Here is a 17316-nt window from a genome sequence, read left to right on the forward strand (position 1 = left end):
GGGTAAGCCGTCCATTCCCGGGGATTTAGCAGTCTTTAGGTGGGCGATAGCTGCCCGTATTTCCTCCCCCCTGAGGGGGCCTCCCAGTGCGTCACGGTCTTCCACGTCTATGCTGGGCAAGTCCAACCCACCCAAAAAGGCCTCCACCGCCTCAGGGGCCGAGGGAGACTGCGTCTCGGAGTATACTTTACGTAGGTGGGCCACGAATACACTATTTATTTCCTGTTGGGTATACACCATCTGTCCCAAATCGGTTTTAAGGGCCAAAATCGGGCGCGGCTGAGTCTCTGTTCGAATCAGGCGTGCCAGCAACCTCCCTGCTTTATCTCCTTCCGTGTACCAGCGACGCCTACTCTCCGTTCTAACATATTTACCTAGCGAGTCCCATAGGTCTCCTATCCGCCGCCTCACTGCGTCCCTTTCAGCCGACCGCTCCGCATGCATGGGGAGTTCCGAGTCCAACTCCTCCAGCCGTATCTCCTGCCGCCGCAAGTCACGCTCCAGCACTGTTTTAACCCCTACCTCCGTGGACCGACATATCCCCCTAACCACCACTTTCATTGCGTCCCATTCGGTCGATCTGGTGCCGGCGGAGCCCCAGTTGATCTCCATATATTCTGTCAACCCCGTCAGGATAGCGTCGTTATAAATCGGGTCCCCCAAGGCTTCAGTATTGAGCCTCCAAAGTGGTATTCTCGATCGCGGTCGGGCCAGCGAGTAGGTGATCAGGAGCGGGGAGTGGTCTGACAAATAACGGGCTAGATATTGCGTCTCCGCTACCCGATAGATCGCCGTCTGTTGAATAAAGAAGTAGTCTAATCTGCTAAAAGTGTTGGCAGCAGGTGTGTGGCACGAGTACACTCTGCGACTAGGGTTACGGTGGCACCACACATCCAGTAGGCCATAATTAAGTAACATGCGGCCCATCGCCTCTCTGACATGGGGCTTAGCATCTGGCTTGGGTGGGAATCTGTCAAGCTCCCCATCTAGAGCACAATTGAAATCCCCTGCCACCACCAATTCTGTATCCGGGTCCAGATCCAGCACTCCCAATACACGGCCCAGAAACCCCCCGTCATCACTATTCGGGGCGTAAACATTCACCAGGCAGATATTGCGTCCATCAAGGGTCCCCTTCACTGCCACGAATCTACCCTCTGAATCTTGTTTAACATGTAGAGCCTGGAAGGGGACTCCTGGTGCCACCCAGATTAGCGCCCCCCGGGCAAACCCAGAGTAGGATGTGGCAAAGAGCTGGCCCCTCCACCTGCGTTGGACATATTTAAGACAGTCTCCCCATAAATGGGTTTCCTGAAGCAGAGCCACAGCGACCCCATATCGCCTCAGATAAGATGCCACCCGGATCCGTTTCACCCTATTATTGAGCCCCCTCACGTTCCACGTTATTAGTTTGTAACTCTGTGTACCTCCTGTCATAGGTAAACCGTCTTCGGCATTCTAGCTCCCCGCCCGTGGTGCGTGGACCCCCCATCAATGCCGTACCTCGCCCCCGCCCGAGACCCAGATCTTCGATCCCCCATGTGCCAACATGAACCCGACCCGGCAGCAACCCCAACAAACCCCCAACTGTAAATCCCAACCCCCCCCCACCCACAGGCGGTAGCCCGTCGTTCTCACAACCTATCCCGGTCTGAGGACTCAGAACCCCGCCCCAAAGCTCCTCCCACCCCTCAAGATCCCCCTCTCAGTTTAACAAAACAAAAACAGGTACAACTGCAAATCTTCTCGACCTTCTCACCCTTCGTGAAACAGCCGACTGCCTGGCACCGAGCAACCCCGCCCGACCAAGGTCTAGCCAGGTTGCATCGGCACTCCACAGCCGGCACACCTAACCAGCGCTTTGGCGGAATACTCTACCTCCCTTCAGCAGGTCTCAAACCCCCCCCCCCACCAGCGCAGAGGGCTCAATGTTCGTGCTGCAATGTCTCCCAGGAAAGCCAAGTGCCTGACGGGCCAAACTCAGTACTTACAGTGTCCATGTTAGTCTCTCACAGAGTCCCAGCGTCCGGGCTTTCCCTCACCTGTGGTCGGAGCCTACCATATCCGGGCCGACGGCACCCTCCAGGTCCGACTGTGTTTCCTGAACCAGACAGAGTGGGGAGAACTGATTCTGCGTCGGGATACCCACTCCTTCCGCGAGGAGCGTGCCATCCGGTCCCACCACAATACGTCCCCCATCCGCTTGATCATGGTCGTGCCTCTGTCGTCCCTCCCCGCGACGTTGCCGGCTGCGTTGTCGATTGCTCCGTCGTCCCTGCTCCTGCCATCCCTGGTTGTGGTCCGGACTGGCCAAACCCAGCGAATCCATCCATGCGGCCGCTTCCGACGGGGTACCAAAGAAGTGGACTTTATCCGCGTGTTGTACTCGGAGCCTGGCTGGGAACATCAGGCTGTATTTAATATTATGGCTGCGCATCCGTCGCTTGACGCTCATGAAATCGGTCCTCAAGTCTTGCACTTTTTTGGTGTAATCGGGATAGATATGTATGTCGCGGCCTTCGAAACGAGGAGGGCCTTTAGCCCGAATATACTGTAAGATCATGTCCCGGTCCCTGAAGTTGAACAGCCGGGCGATCAGGGTTCTAGGCGGGGATCCCGGTTTCGGGGGCGGCCCCAGCGACCTATGCGCCCTCTCCACCGCAAACATTTTGGATAGTCTCAACTGAGGGAACGCGCTACCGATCCAGTCCTCCAGAAAGAGGTCCGCCGCCGGTCCCTCCGCCCTCTCAGGAAATCCCAAAAAACGGAGGTTGTTTCGGCGCGAGCGCCCTTCGGCATCGTCCGCCCTGTCCTCCAGCCGGGCAGTATGGTCTTGGAGGGCCGTTACCGTCTCCCGCAGCTGCCTGACTTCCGACTGCAGCGTGGTCAGGTCTCCCTCTGTAGTGGTAACCCTGTCCGCCACCTTCCGGAGGTCCAGGCGGAGGTGATTGATGTCTATGGCCATCCCGTCCATTTTGTTTTCTAGCGCCACCCTGGAGTCCCGGATCGCTGCCAGTATATCCGCTTTATCCTGCGCGGCCGCCTCCAGGTGGGCTCCCCGGTCCGGCTCCGCCCGAGGGCGATCCGTCGTCGCCTGCCCCGGGACCGTGTATTGGTCAATTTTGTTCGTCTGGGCGCCGCGCAAGGCCCGGTCCTTCCCCATCGTCCGCAGGGCCGTCCTCCGGAACACTATCGTGCCCCCTCCGTACAACCAATCCAGGGACCGGAATCCCTGAAGCAGGTCACCGTCGCAGCGGGGGGCTCCACCAACCTCCAGGCACTCCGGGCCAGCCCAGTGGGGGGTATCTCTGCGAGGGCAACCCCGTCACCCAATACTCGAGGGAAGGAGACCTCTCACCTCATCTCTCAGGGGCACCAGCTCCAGGCGCACAGCACACCGCCATTCAGCCGTCTTCAAGCCACTCGCGGGCGTGGGGAGCGGCCGCACCACTCCTCCCGGTGTCTCCAGGAAGGCCCTGCCCCCCACCGCCGTCTCAAGGAGCAAAGCACTGACTTCCCCGGAATGGGGGGCCCCCCAGCGGGCAATCCGGCTTTACTATGCCAAAGTCCGCCCTCGCGGGTCACGGCCTGTTGACCCCCAACTTTGCCGGAAGGAGTCCAGAGCAGGCCGGCCAACCTCGGCCCTCTCCAAGCCCCGGGGCCGCGTAGAAGGTGCCCCCGGGCACACCGGCACTCCGCGGCTGGCGGACGTCCACTGCACCGCCCCCCCCGGGTCAGAGTCCTCTCCGATGCGGCAGGAGTCCCGGTGCTCCAGCGGCGGTCTCCGCAGCAGGGTCGGCCCCGAACAGGCTGTCCGTTAGGCAGTCGCGGTCCGCGCCGCCATTGTACGCGTGGGGAAGCTGCCACCACTCCGGGGGAGAAAAAAGTGAGATTCCTCGTCCGCCGTCATTCAGAACCGCACTCGGCCCGGTGTCTTGGGACCAGGGGGGGTTCCGACCCCCGCGTGTAGGAGAATGGGCACAATTCCGCCAGGATACAGGTAGGATGTTTTCATACGGGGCAGGAGCTGCAGCGATCAGCGACTAGCCCGCCATGCGACCAAGCCACGCCCCTGACTTCCATGATTAGTGTACAAGTTCTATTTATATTGAGTCTTGAAAAAGTCTGAATATTGTATAGGATGAAACCCGTGTTGGCAATCTGCATTTAGAAACCGGATAAACAAAGTACTCCTCACTGAGATAGCAAAGTAAAAACACATTCTGAAGTTGCAGTAAATGCCTTGTACCTATTTTTTATGGCCTGCCAAGAATTTATTTGTGCAGTTGGTGCCTTGTATTTGTTAAAACTTAAAGTGATTTATTATAAATCAATACCACAATATCTTAGACCGGTTTAATTTGGCAGACTGATGTGCATGGATACAGAAGTACTTTGTCAACTGTTTGATTTATTCTTCCAGCTATCTTTTATAATAAGAGCACAACAACAAGAAATGAGGGAGTGGGTCTAGCACCTGAATTTCATAGGAACATAGACTTCCATACCTCTTCACCACATAACTGAGAGCAATAATTCTCATCATGAATGTCAAGTGAAGAGTCCTGTCTAAATGCATTCCCTTCCTGGGGTTACCTTATCACAATCGTACCATGCAGCTGCTGTTGGGTTCCTTTGGTCCTGTTCAACATTCAGGGACCAATGAACTTCTTCACGATTTGGATACGTGTTTTGTTCAGCATGGTTGAAGTCTCCTACATTCACATGGATTATTTTTACACATATTAACCTTTTGAAAGTAACAGTACATCCAAAATGGCAGCCTCAAATATCAACTTTTACATTAGATCAAACAAACCTAATTTAGCATGGCATGGTGATGAAGCCAGTCGCTTTTCCTACCACAATAAGTGTGGAGGCACTGGCAAATCACACATTCAGGCCCATAAAGAGTGAAAACAATAGCTTTAGCATTGTAGACATTAAAGGTGGGTGTTTTTGAAAAAAACACATTTACTGTTGATGTGAGGTACAACTGACAGAGAACGAACACAGATACTTTTCTGTCCTATGCCGCCCAGGCACCTAAATTAAAAAAATCCCTCACATACAAGTAATCAAAATTGAGCGTTGGCCACTTTCTGTTACATGATATTTACATGAAAAGAGATTGAACTCTGCCTGCTTAGAGCAAAGGCAATTCTTTATCCTGTGCTTGGGGACATGATTGTGAAATGTATTTAACAGACCGAAATTTAGTTTGTGCAATTAGAGCTTAATGGTCTGTGTAACTCAAAGTCATAAATGAAGTGTTGTAAAGTGTTTAAATGTTGAAATGAGGCCGCGAAGAGTGTGATATCAAGTTAATTAATAAATATGTTGATGGAGTATTGGCATAAACTTGTCTATATTTATGAACATGTTAGTCTACTCTATTGCTAATGAGTAGAGTGAAAGGCCCTATTGATCAGCACATTGAGGCACAGATTTTCATCTAACACTGTTCTGGCTTATTAACACAAGAAGGAGGGATTCAATATGGAGTAATGTGAATTTCTTTTTCGTTTTTCCGTTTCTGGGGTTAATGCTATTTTGTTGACTGACCTGAATAAATCTATTCCATGAGACACATGAGTGGCTCCTATAAAGCCATAAAAAGGGCCCAAGAGACCTACATTAACAAATGCATGAGTGAAGTTTCAAGTTAATCACAGGAAATCATTATGGTTTCTCAGAAACTCATCAATATTCAGTTTAGGTGCCTATCATATTCTGGCATACATTCAATGCAAGGACTGGATGTCAGTCTTTGAGAACACATTCTCAAATATCCACAAATCGATCCCTCACCCCATTCACATATCCCACTCCACAATCAAAGCTGTGGAATTGTATCTGGAGACAAACCTAAAAGAGAATTCCAGCCTTGCCTGCCTCCAGACAGCATCAATTCTTCCTTCACAAACCCCCAAACTTCAGTTGGGCCAGAGGAGCTCTCATAATATAGGATGGCATAGGGTTGCCTGGGCATTCTCCCTCTCACTCCTTTTGTTCAATAATATCAGGAGCTTTGCGACACATGTCATTATATTCTTGAAGACAGTAGGTTTGCGTTCAAATGTATCCTGAATACATCCAAATCCACATCCATTTGGGTAATTCAGGTTCCCAGACAAATGTCACAGAGTACTGAATCACACAGTCTACTGGATTAAAAGGAGCTTCAATTGCATGAGTGGAATAAAAAAGAGTATTCTGGCTTTTCGTGAAGCAGATCACAGCAGGCTTCCTTTAACAGGCCATCATGCACGTGAATACCCATGAACACTTTAGAGAAAGTAGGAAATCTCCAGGTAACATCTGACTCAGGTTGATCGTTCAGACCCCAATGAATGGTGTAGTCAAGGGAATTAATCTACATCTGTCTCTAATCAGAAAAATATTCCTTTAAATGAAAACCAACCATCATGTGGTCAAGCTCACTGGTGATGTCCAACTGGATTATTGTAACCAGGTGAACACATATCCCTCAACAAACTTTCACTAACAGTCTTCAACAGGCTACACATTCAGGGTGCTAAACTATGCTTACGCCATTGAAAACATCATATAAAACCAGCCTCAAAAGCACTCCTTTAGATTCTAGTGGAGCCAAGGATAACATCCAGAACTAATTGTAGTGTTCACAAGGCCTTCGGAAACAATTGTCATGGCTACCTGCTAAATATGACTCTCCTTTACATTTGGGGCAAGAAATAAGCTTCTTGCAACCAACAAAAGATCCACTAGCGGCCCTTCAGGTGACAAAAACACGAAGGAAGGTCACTTGGAGTTCAGAGCCCCTGACTGTGGAATGTCTAGAACCACAGTGTACAGATGCATATTATTGTCATCTCCAAAACCTCCTGAAAACTGAACTCTTTAGGGGCAGCAGCTGAAGAATACTGGGGAGGGATCATTATTTTACATCTGGTCAGACTCTTAACTACTATTACTATTGGGTACCCAGTATCACAACAGCCTGAAATAACCATTTACCAGGATTGGAGTGCTATACAAAACTAAAAAATAGATAAATGATGATGCACTGCCAATGGGAAACTATGATGTACCGTTCTTAGGCTTCCTCTGAAACCTTTAACTAAAGTTTAACCTGATGAAAGAGCAAATTCCCGAACAGCTTCCATGCTGTGTTGCTTAGAAGACATGGCAATAAGTACTAGTGAGTGACTCGGTGATTTATGATCTACGTGCTAGGTGCTAAGAACCACACCAGAAAAGTGAATCACATTTGCTCCTCTATTCACAAGGGGAGCTCAGATAACCATAACTAGTGCAGAGTATTGACAGCTCAGGTGGCACTCAAGGTTGGAGCTGTTATGTCTCCAGAGGAACGCTAGAAATGGTAGCTTCCAGGGATAAACCAGTATGAACCTCAGAAGCAGAAGACACTAGAGGTTACACATCAAAGATTCCCTAATTGCCGCAGGATTAAAATTCCAGGTTGTCGTTAATTGCTATGTGTTTCCCCAGATTACCAGATTCACAAAGTTGGGGGAACCATGTGGTCTTAATGACTTCTGTACTTTATACCAATTATTGCAGAAAATGCAACATTTTACTATTAATGTAAAATTTGTATGAGCACAACATCTAGCCTGCGCCGTTAAGTGGAGTTTAGACTGAGGTATTTAACCGCCAGCAGAAAATCTTGCACTCCTTGTATACAATCTCTGTTCTGCCAGGAAATCTTACTATATATCATAACAATAAATATTTGCTCAGAAGTTTGTTTAAGCATGAGTATGATTTTAAACTGTTTCAATATTCCTTAATAGTATTGCTCAAGGATCGCTTATTTCTTCTTGTAAAAAAGATTTAATGTCACCAAAGCAGCTAAAACAGACTGAGTAATAAATTCATTAAGATCACTGAAATCTCATTTTAGTTAAATGCTGTTAGAGGTACCTTCACCTCTTTCCGCATTATTGTTCCACGTTGTGTTCAATTTTAGCTACAAGTAAATAATCTAATGGTAGTATCCTGAATAGTCTGAAATCTGAAGAGGGTTTGAGAATCAACACAAACGCAAAACCACAATTCAGACTAAATAAGCATATGATGAATTAAATTAGCCCTAATAAGAGATCCATAGTGGCAGACTGACCATTAATAACCGTTAGGCAGCTGATAGTTATAGATTGAAGCTGAGCAGCACTATGAGAAAGTCACAAGGAAAATTGGAAGACATATTTGAAATGCCCTGAACTTTTTTACATTAGTGCATGTCTAGGGATTAGGATTTTTAATATGTATAATTCAAGTCATCCTCCACCATGTGTATATTTTCATTGGCCTTCAAGCAGTTTTTTTAAATTTTTATGAAAGGTATTTAACAGACTGATGGTGTGGCTAGGGTTTCATATTTAGTAAAGCATGTGCTTTTTAAACTTCTCAGGCAATCCCAGTTCCAGCTGACCACATTTACATGCAGGAAAAGGATCTAAGATGGGATGGCTGTAGAAATTATACAAAAATTAAGGTGGAAATTATATGGCTTTAGAGCTGGGCTTCAGGCCCCCTTTTGAGCAGGAAATGTACGTCTGGTTGATTTTCAGATCTAAGAATGGGCTGCTTTTTGCCAGCCCACTCCCTTCACACCATATGAGGCTAGAAATGTCCACAGCAGTCCACTCTTTAACCACTCATGTCTATTGATTCTCATGTAACCTTCCAGGCTCTGGGATACTTTTATCTTTATTGTGTTCGTCTAGCTCATCCTGCAAAACTGAGTTGCTTCTAGGCAGTCTAGCCATGTGGCAGGGTCACATAAGCTTAAGGAGGCAACATGGAGGTTACGTATAGCCCTTAGTGACATAAACTTCACAATAACCTGGCAGGCAATGTTCCCGCATTTGAACTGGGAGAAGGCATGTTTAGTGATCGCTGTGAGAAGTTGGCCTGGTATATGCTGTCCACTAGTTATAGGGGGCACCCTGTACCAGTCCAAACAACCCCTTATTGGTTATAGGTTAAAGAAAGCTATCCTAGTGGTAGCTATGGAGAGCAGCCTTCAGGCTAAGTCTTGAAGGAATGTAAAGCAGCTTGTCTTACCAGTCTATAATCTCTTGAGTTCCTAAATGAAAGATATCCACACCAGGTATATATATAAAATATATGTATTTATTACTAAACACACCCTCCTAGTATCTTTATGAGACTAGAGGTCAAAACACATAAGTTACATTTCAATAATCACAGTAAAATAGCACAAATACACGTCAGGCCCTAGGGGCCAGCCAAACCATATACTAAAATAGTGGTATAAGAACCATGACTTAACTAGACAGAAGACCTAGAGCCTGTAGAATCACTGGGACCCCAAGGAACCACCCAATGTAGTGACACAGGGGATCCACGGGGGCCGTGTGCAGTGTGTGAGCTCCCGTTAGCTTCTATGGGGAAAGTCGCGGTTAGATTTTTAAAGACTAGGGACACTTAGAATTGAGTCAGGGCCAAACCCTTTAGGACTTAGTAAGTTCTAGGGCTAGCACCCATGGGAGCACCGGAGTACTTGTGTTACCTCACCCAGGTTAGCCGGGTGCATAGGTGTCTTTTGGTGTCGGGCGCTTTGTCGATTTAAATGGGAGCTGGCGAAGAAGTGCTGCTGCCGTGGAGATGCGAAGTGTCCAAAGAGATCCAAGGCTGGATCGAAGATGAGAAGAACCTGAAAGCAGTGGGGACAGAGTCTGGGTCACTATCAAGTGACCAGGAAGGTGATAGGCAGATGCCCACCGATGTCGGGTGATTTCAGGTGAAGAAGGTGAAGCTTGACTCTTCAGCCACGAGGGCCAGGAGGCGTCGAGGACGACCAGGAGCTGGATTCGAGCTGTCCCATGAAGGATGTCGAGTGCTGCAGCGTCGGTGCCCGAATTGGACACAACAAGCCTTGGCACCAGCAACCCACGCAGAGACGAGAAAGATGCTTCGGTGCAGACTAGCAAGGTCTGTGGGACTCACCACTTGGTTGGGAGTCAGGGCCCTTCTGGGGCAACCAGGGAAGCCCAAGGAAAGACAAAGTTACCCCCTCAGGGACCCACCAGTCAACGGACCAGGGATCGCGAAGGGACCTCAAGACGAAACACAAAATGGCGGCCCACAGGTCACTCGGGGTGACTAGGCCGACAATCTTTGGTGGATTCAGTGCTCGAGGGGGGGCTACAAATGAGCCCAAGCACGACTTCAAGAGACATCGAGAAGTCAATGCACTTGCAGAAATGCACAGTGACAGGAGTTCCGGTTCCAAGCTACTCACGAGGGCTGTGGGTCTTAGCATTGCTGAGGACTCGGGTCGGCCTCTGAGATGTCTGGAAATCCTCTTTCTGGGCGGCAAATACTTCGGAGTCTGGCGGGAGCTTCGATAATGCAGACTGGCAAATTGCTTCGTTGGTGCCTGCCAAGCAGGGGAGTCGCTCCTTGACCCCAAGGGAGATTGGACTAACTCTGGGGACCCACCTATGGGAGGGTTTGGAAAGAGGGGTGGCTGCACCCATTTCCTTTGTCCAGTTTTGTGCCAGTGCAGGGGCTGGAAGCCCCTGAACCGGTTTGAGCTGGACTATGCACAGGGACATCAAATGTGCCCCCAGTGCAAGACCTCAAAGCACTCAGACAGTGCTCCCACCCAGCCCCAATACACATAAGCCTGTCAGGGAGGTGGTTACACCTCCCTGTGACAGGAAACCTAGTGTCCAGGCCTCCCCTGCCAGAGTTTCGGTCAGCAGCAGGAGGCCAGACCCGTGTCTGTGGCTGCAGCATCCATTTTGTGATGCAAGGGCTCTATTAAGTTTCTACAGGGTAACCCAATACTGCCATGTCTCTCCCTCTAGAAGGGTGGGATCATGCTCCCACACCAGTTACTGGTGTGGGGTATGATTCCAAGGTGTTTGACACCAAACACGACATGTTTCCGTGCAGCCAGTCCAAAGTTAGCATTTACCGTTTGGTTATAATGCACTTAAGAGTATATGGTCAGGCCGCACTACAAACAGCATCAGAGAAGGGTCTCCGAATGCTGCTGAGGGGCTCTGCTCATGCAGGGGCACCCTCTCACATAAGAACCAAGCCCTCTGCCTTCAGGATTGATAAGGCCTGCCATAGGAGTGACTTATAGGTTTATATGTGTGTATATATGTAGTGATATAGGTAACCTATATACCAGTAAGGGGTGCATGCACCACCTTACCCGGGCTGCAGTAGCAGACGTGTGATGTCATTTTGGGTGGCTTTCCAGGGGTGGCATAATACATGCTTCAGCCCCTGGTAGGCCTTTGTTGTACCTATGCCCTGGGTACATAGTATACCATATACTAGGGACTTATAAGGGCACTCCAGATCCAATCTGAAATGTACCTAAAGTACATGCAATCAATTTATAAGAGAACGCAGATAGGCTGGGGACCTGAAAAGCAGGTTCCCAGCCAAACTAAGTCAAAAACCATCAAAACACCAGGAAAAAATGGGGGCAACCATGCAGTCAGATTCCACCTTCCTACAAACGCTATATCTGAGGAACACCACGAGTGTTCAAATGTGTTGAAGGTCACTGCAAGGCAGAATGCAGTCCTCATTAGACTCATTGGTCTACAGCCTTTGGCTTCTAAGACACAGCCAGCACAAATCTCTTTTCATGACAGGTGCGATGGTGGTTTTAGTGACATGGTTTTCTCACCGCCCACATTTTCCAAGAGCCAACAAAATTGATCAAATTTTGTACACACACCCCCTTACTTTTAAGACACATATTCCCTATAGTAATTTGTTATTAGGCATTGTAATCAGATTAGAAGTAATTGAGTTGTCTTAGCCAACTACTTTTACAGATCTGTACCTTTGTAGTGCACCATAATTACTTATTTACTAGAAGTCATTTTGTATTTACCTGCATTTAGCAGTATTTGCCCAAGAGCTTTCATTACATCCAAATCTTGGCACAGCTTCAAAAAGGGATTTTGTGCTTTGAAAGGCAGAGCCTGGCCTCTCTTTTGTTCTTTTGTTAGTAGATTAGAAATGAAAGAAAATAGTAAATACATCTCGTCCTAGTTTGTATATAAGACAGTATTGACTTATGGTATCTAGACAGAGAATGCAGAATTCCCACTGTTCAAATATGCTTTCTAGTACAAAGATGAAAATAGTAACTAAAACTAGTCATAGTTTGTATATAACACTGTGTTGTTTATGGTATCTTTTCAAAGATTGCAGAACTCATACTGTTCAATTATTCTTCATAGAGCAAGGCATAGTTAGGATATTAGTCCTGATAAGGATCGTTTACCCTTCCTCGAAGGCCCATTCATAAAAAAATGTCTTTGGTTTCTGCGTTGAGCAAATAACTTACTTATCAATGGACATGGAAGGCAAATGTTTGCAAATGATCAAAATGAAATGTACAAGTGATTAGCAAACGTTTCAACCTGTCTAATTGAATGCACCCATGTTTCTGGTCTCACAAGAGCCTATCACTGTTACTACAATTTTTTTTTTGTTATCCCATTTTACTGTGGTCTTCTTATAGCTTGGGATTATTATCTCAAAAGTTGATCATGGGAGTGGAATCGGTGGTATTATGATCCTGAATAATTATTAGCCTACTGAATGGAATGTTGTGCCAGACGTCTTTGCTTGTGGGCCATAACTGCCAATATTACCTGCAAGTTTAGCTACTATGGCCAGAAGATAAAAGGAGGAGAGCGGGCGAGGAGTCTTAATCCGCCAGGTATTCAGACAGCTTGTACATTAATTTGCTGAGCTACGTAATAGTTTTACTGGGCTAACAAACAGAAAAAGGAAGCACAGTTACTGTATGTATAACTTACTAAATGATTCTAGGGAACTCTAAACGTTAGGCAGGATCATTCCCTGATATTTATTTGCCTGATATATATTTGCAATAGTTACAGTTTCCTCACTTCTGCTTTACGTTCCTCTGCAAGTTTTGAGAAAAACAAGGGTACCCCAATACGTGAACCTGGGGTGAAATATGCGGTAATAAAACAATGGTTCGGGTGTGGCCAAAAGGTCCAATAATAAAGTGATCCTAAGGAGAGCACTTATGGTTAGAGTGTTGAAGATTAATTATTTTAAAGGAGCAAAAAAATCAATAATGTACATAGGGACATAAGTCAGTTCATGTGAAACATTTATTTCCACAACAATAGAATTCAGGTGCTCACACAATAAGTGAAAGAGGCTTGACATGCAGAGTGATGGTGAAGTTTAAAATAACGGCATCGCATTGACAATAGTGTAAAACTCCTTAAGCAACTTTATAGAATAGGAAGAGTTTTGTTGTAAAGGGTCAACGGTGTTTCGATCTCAACTGTTCGAGATCATCATCAGGACATATAATGGGTGAGCAAGTTGAATTGATGCAATTATTCGTAGCACAAGGAAGAGCAATTGAGGGCTTCAGAAAACAGCTGAGGGTAGACGAGTTCACCCAGATTAATTCGCTGAAGGTACGAGCGTGAGAATATCACGTGTGTGTAAACTTGAAAGGCAGGGTCAGCTGTATAAGTTGCGCATAACGATTTGCTGCCAATAAATTTAGTTAAAGTCAATCCCAGTTCATATTTGGAAAGTCTTGGGAGAGGAGCTCAGCGGGTCATGCTGCTTGGTCTGTTCACGCGAACACGTTAAGCGCAACTTATACAGTTGACCCTGCCTTTCAAGTTTACACACACGTGATATTCTCACGCTCGTACCTTCAGCGAATTAATCTGGGTGAACTCGTCTACCCTCAGCTGTTTTCTGAAGCCCTCAATTGCTCTTCCTTGCGCTACGAATAATTGCATCAATTCAGCTTGCTCACCCGTTATATGTTCTGATGATGATCTCGAACAGTTGAGATTGAAACGCCGTTGACTCTTTACAACAAAACTCTTTCTATTCTATAAAGTTTTTTTTTTTTTGATTTTATTATACTCCACCAACAAGTGTACAATTCAGCATCTGGCCTACATCCCCGTCGGGGCCGGCTATGCGATAATACAAATGTGTAGTTCACATAATGCAAAGGGTGAGGGGAATACACAGCATGCTGCCTACAACCCCTTCGGGCCGGCCGCGTTGGGAGTAACTTTAAATTGTCATCATGAAATTAGCATTGTACACACGGAGCATTAAACAGTTTCCAACTACGTCACAGCTCGTATTCGGCTCCACTGATTCACCCCCACCAATGTGTAATGCATCTGAGAGGATGTTCTATTCTATAAAGTTGCTTGAGGAGTTTTACACTATTGTTGTCAATGCGATGCCGTTATTTTAAACTTCACCATCACTCTGCACGTCACGCCTCTTTCACTTATTGTGTGAGCACCTAAATTCTATTGTTGTGGAAATAAATGTTTCCCATGAACTGACTTATGTCCCTATGTACATTATTAATTTTTTTGCTCCTTTAAAATAATTAATCTTCAACTCTCTAACCATAAGTGCTCTCCTCAGGATCACTTTATTATTGGACCTTTTGGCCACACCCGAACCATTGTTTTTTTACCGCTTACGCTCCTCTGCAGCTTCTTAAAGCTTGTTGGAGTGCATCACACTATGTTTTTGTTTGAATATGTCATATGGATTGTAAGATACTACCTTTTTTTTAGGTTAAATCAAAGAGTTTGGATAAGAAAGATCATATCTCCAGTCCATCAGAGAAGCTTGCAAGAACATTGATTTGCGGTAGCGTTTAATGACATACAGAGCTCTCGGAATGTTTTTTCTACACTTTAGACTACACAGTAAGGCTATATTTGCATACATTTTAACAAACAACAGTGGCAGATTTCTACCAAATTCCTACTTAAGCAACACATCAGTACCAGCCACTTAGTCTCACAGCTATCCTTTCTACCTCACTGATTAGTTTCCATATGTACTTCAGCACTCAGTCCACAAGGCTATAAACAACAGCACACAAATGCGGACATTCAAATAGATGTATTACCTCATCGTTCCATACCTCCTGAACGACGCAAGCCAGGTAAGTCCCAAGCTTGCAAATTTAAAATCGAATTTTACTTCCCAGGTTGTGAGTCAGTAGGAGATGTATCACTGTTCTGCAACTGTAATCTGGCTGCAAAAAAACATGGGAGTACCGATTCCCGAGCTAGGGTGGTAAAGCATTGGCAAAGAGGAAAGCGTCCTCTTGGGGGCCCTCCTCCATTGTGAATCTTAAAAGAAAAAAGTTGAGACTAGGCAGTGGTCCAAGAGACAATTGCACATTCTCAAACAAATTTAAAAAAAGGAAACTTTTTTTATTAATGCGGCTACGTTTCCTTTAAGGAAAACAGAGGGCAATCTAAAAAACACAAAATGCTTTTGTGAGTGAGAGACACAATACTCACAGTGGTCGGCTGACCATAGCAGGCCACCATGATTGTGATGGCCTCCAACCGGAGCGAGTCCTAATTAGCTACCTATGTCATGTTTATTAATGAGGCAAGGCAGATTGCATTTCCACTCTCCTTTATTTGAGAACCGACCTACTCGTTCAATAAGTAGGTTCGTAAAAAATGTTTTTGGTCGCAAAAATACTGGTCACAAATTGCAACCAGTATTTGGGACCAGAAAAAAGTCGTAGATCAAGCAAGCCCGATATTTACTGACAATAAAACTCCCACTCTGTGATTGCGCTTATGTAATATATGTTCTCCTCTACGAGCTACCAAATATGAAATTATTGTATTACTCTGCTATTCAGTAAACATGTCATGTTTAAAACATACAACATATTTTCCTCCCTACCAAATAAAACAGCAAGCACTATACCAAATACATGATTGCATTTGGGCCGTGGCATGCCTGCATGGGTGTCAGAATGGCCGAGTTGTGCGACGTTTTCTCAGACACCGGCTGCAGGCCTTTGATAAGGCAGGGGTGGAGGGAAGGGACGCGCGCGGCTTGTCTCTCAACCGTCACCTGTGCAGAGCCTGACGGGCAAGCCCTGCAGCCATTGCTGTTCTGACTGTCCTTCGTGTTTTTTACAGGAGAGAGTGGACCTCCTCGCGAACATCATGTCGGAGCACCAGGAGTACCAGGGCAATATCGAACAGTTCCGAGCGTGGCTGAACGACGTCGTCGAGAAGCTAAAGAAATGCGTAGGAGCTACGACTGAGTCCACGGAGGCCAGGCTCAAAGTATTTCAGGTACTTCTCTTAGAGTGTTCTACCCGCAGCGCTTCTGCTTCCTGTATTGCCGCCAGAATGCAAGCTGTCGCAGGAAACCTCCAGGAAGCAACAGCGCTGTCCTGTCCAATGAGCAATAATCATTTCTTTCACAGGTGAGAGGTAAAGAAGTAAACAAGCGCGTGAGCCCCCAAACTTTATTCATAAAGCACAGTTCGGGCAGAGGAATGCTTACATTTTAGTTTTCAAGGGTCCCTATGCCATATGTGAGATTTTCAGCCAGTCTAGTCTGTTTAGCCTGCATTACGATGCATTCTGAGACGTGTGGGTTTGCTCTCAAGTTTGAAAAAATGATCTTAAAGATTTTGTGGCAAGCTTTCCTAAATTATGTGGCAAGAAAAGTCATATTATGCAGCATAATGCGCCACTTTTTGTGATAGTTAGTTTTACCTCATTCTTTTATTATTTTTACACATGTTGACACTATCTGGCAAAGGTTTAATGCCATTTACCCGTCTAACACTCAAATACAGCAAAGATGACCAGTCAACCTTTCACTGCACAGCAACATGTCTGCGTTTTTAGTAATGGCAAAAGATGTTCCTATAGTTCCTCAGGGGGGAAGGAAATAGAGAGGTGTAAACGCAAAGGCTTCAGGCGGATAAAGCACACCGTACAGTCAGTGTGGAAATCCTTATGTCGGATTTAAATGCCCTCACACACCCTTGCAGGTGTCATGCTTCATCATATGGGCTGCTCCTCGTCGGGCCGGCGGTGCAATGCCCGACGGGCTCCCTAAAAAGGGGCTCTTTGGCGGAGATCTTCTATCCGACTGCCGTATAGATGAAGTGCGGGTAGATGAAGATAAAGATTGGTGATATTAAGATAAGGTGAGGAATGCCTAGTTGGAGTAAATTTTATTCAGATGGCTTCCTACCTTAGTTAAAAACGTGTATACAGAGCACTTATGTGAGTGTAATGTCTCCTATTAAAGTGATGAGTATAGTGCAATATTGGGTCAACATGTTTCTCGCTGAGAGTAATATATACTCGCGATTCATCAGGACCTATGGGGGGGTGTATGTTTGCTAAAACTATCTACATAACACAACTTCGTTGGTTGGAATTAATGATCAATCTAAGTATTGAATACCTGTTGGTACCGGAAACT

The 17316-nt window shown here is 46.3% G+C and overlaps 1 protein-coding gene across 2 annotated transcripts in view; it reads left to right on the forward strand.

Annotated features, from left to right (window-relative positions):
- The window catches only part of SYNE3 (spectrin repeat containing nuclear envelope family member 3), a 357026-nt gene that overhangs the window by 227874 nt on the left and 111836 nt on the right, over positions 1–17316 (forward strand). For both annotated transcript variants that reach the window (XM_085626453.1, XM_085626454.1), the window contains one exon: positions 16008–16166. In XM_085626453.1, coding sequence (XP_085482579.1) covers positions 16008–16166 — 159 coding nt within the window. The remainder of the gene's footprint in view (positions 1–16007; positions 16167–17316) is intronic.

Source organism: Triturus cristatus, chromosome 9 (genome assembly GCF_964204655.1).
Source record: "Triturus cristatus chromosome 9, aTriCri1.1, whole genome shotgun sequence".
In the NCBI taxonomy this organism is placed as follows: domain Eukaryota; kingdom Metazoa; phylum Chordata; class Amphibia; order Caudata; family Salamandridae; genus Triturus; species Triturus cristatus.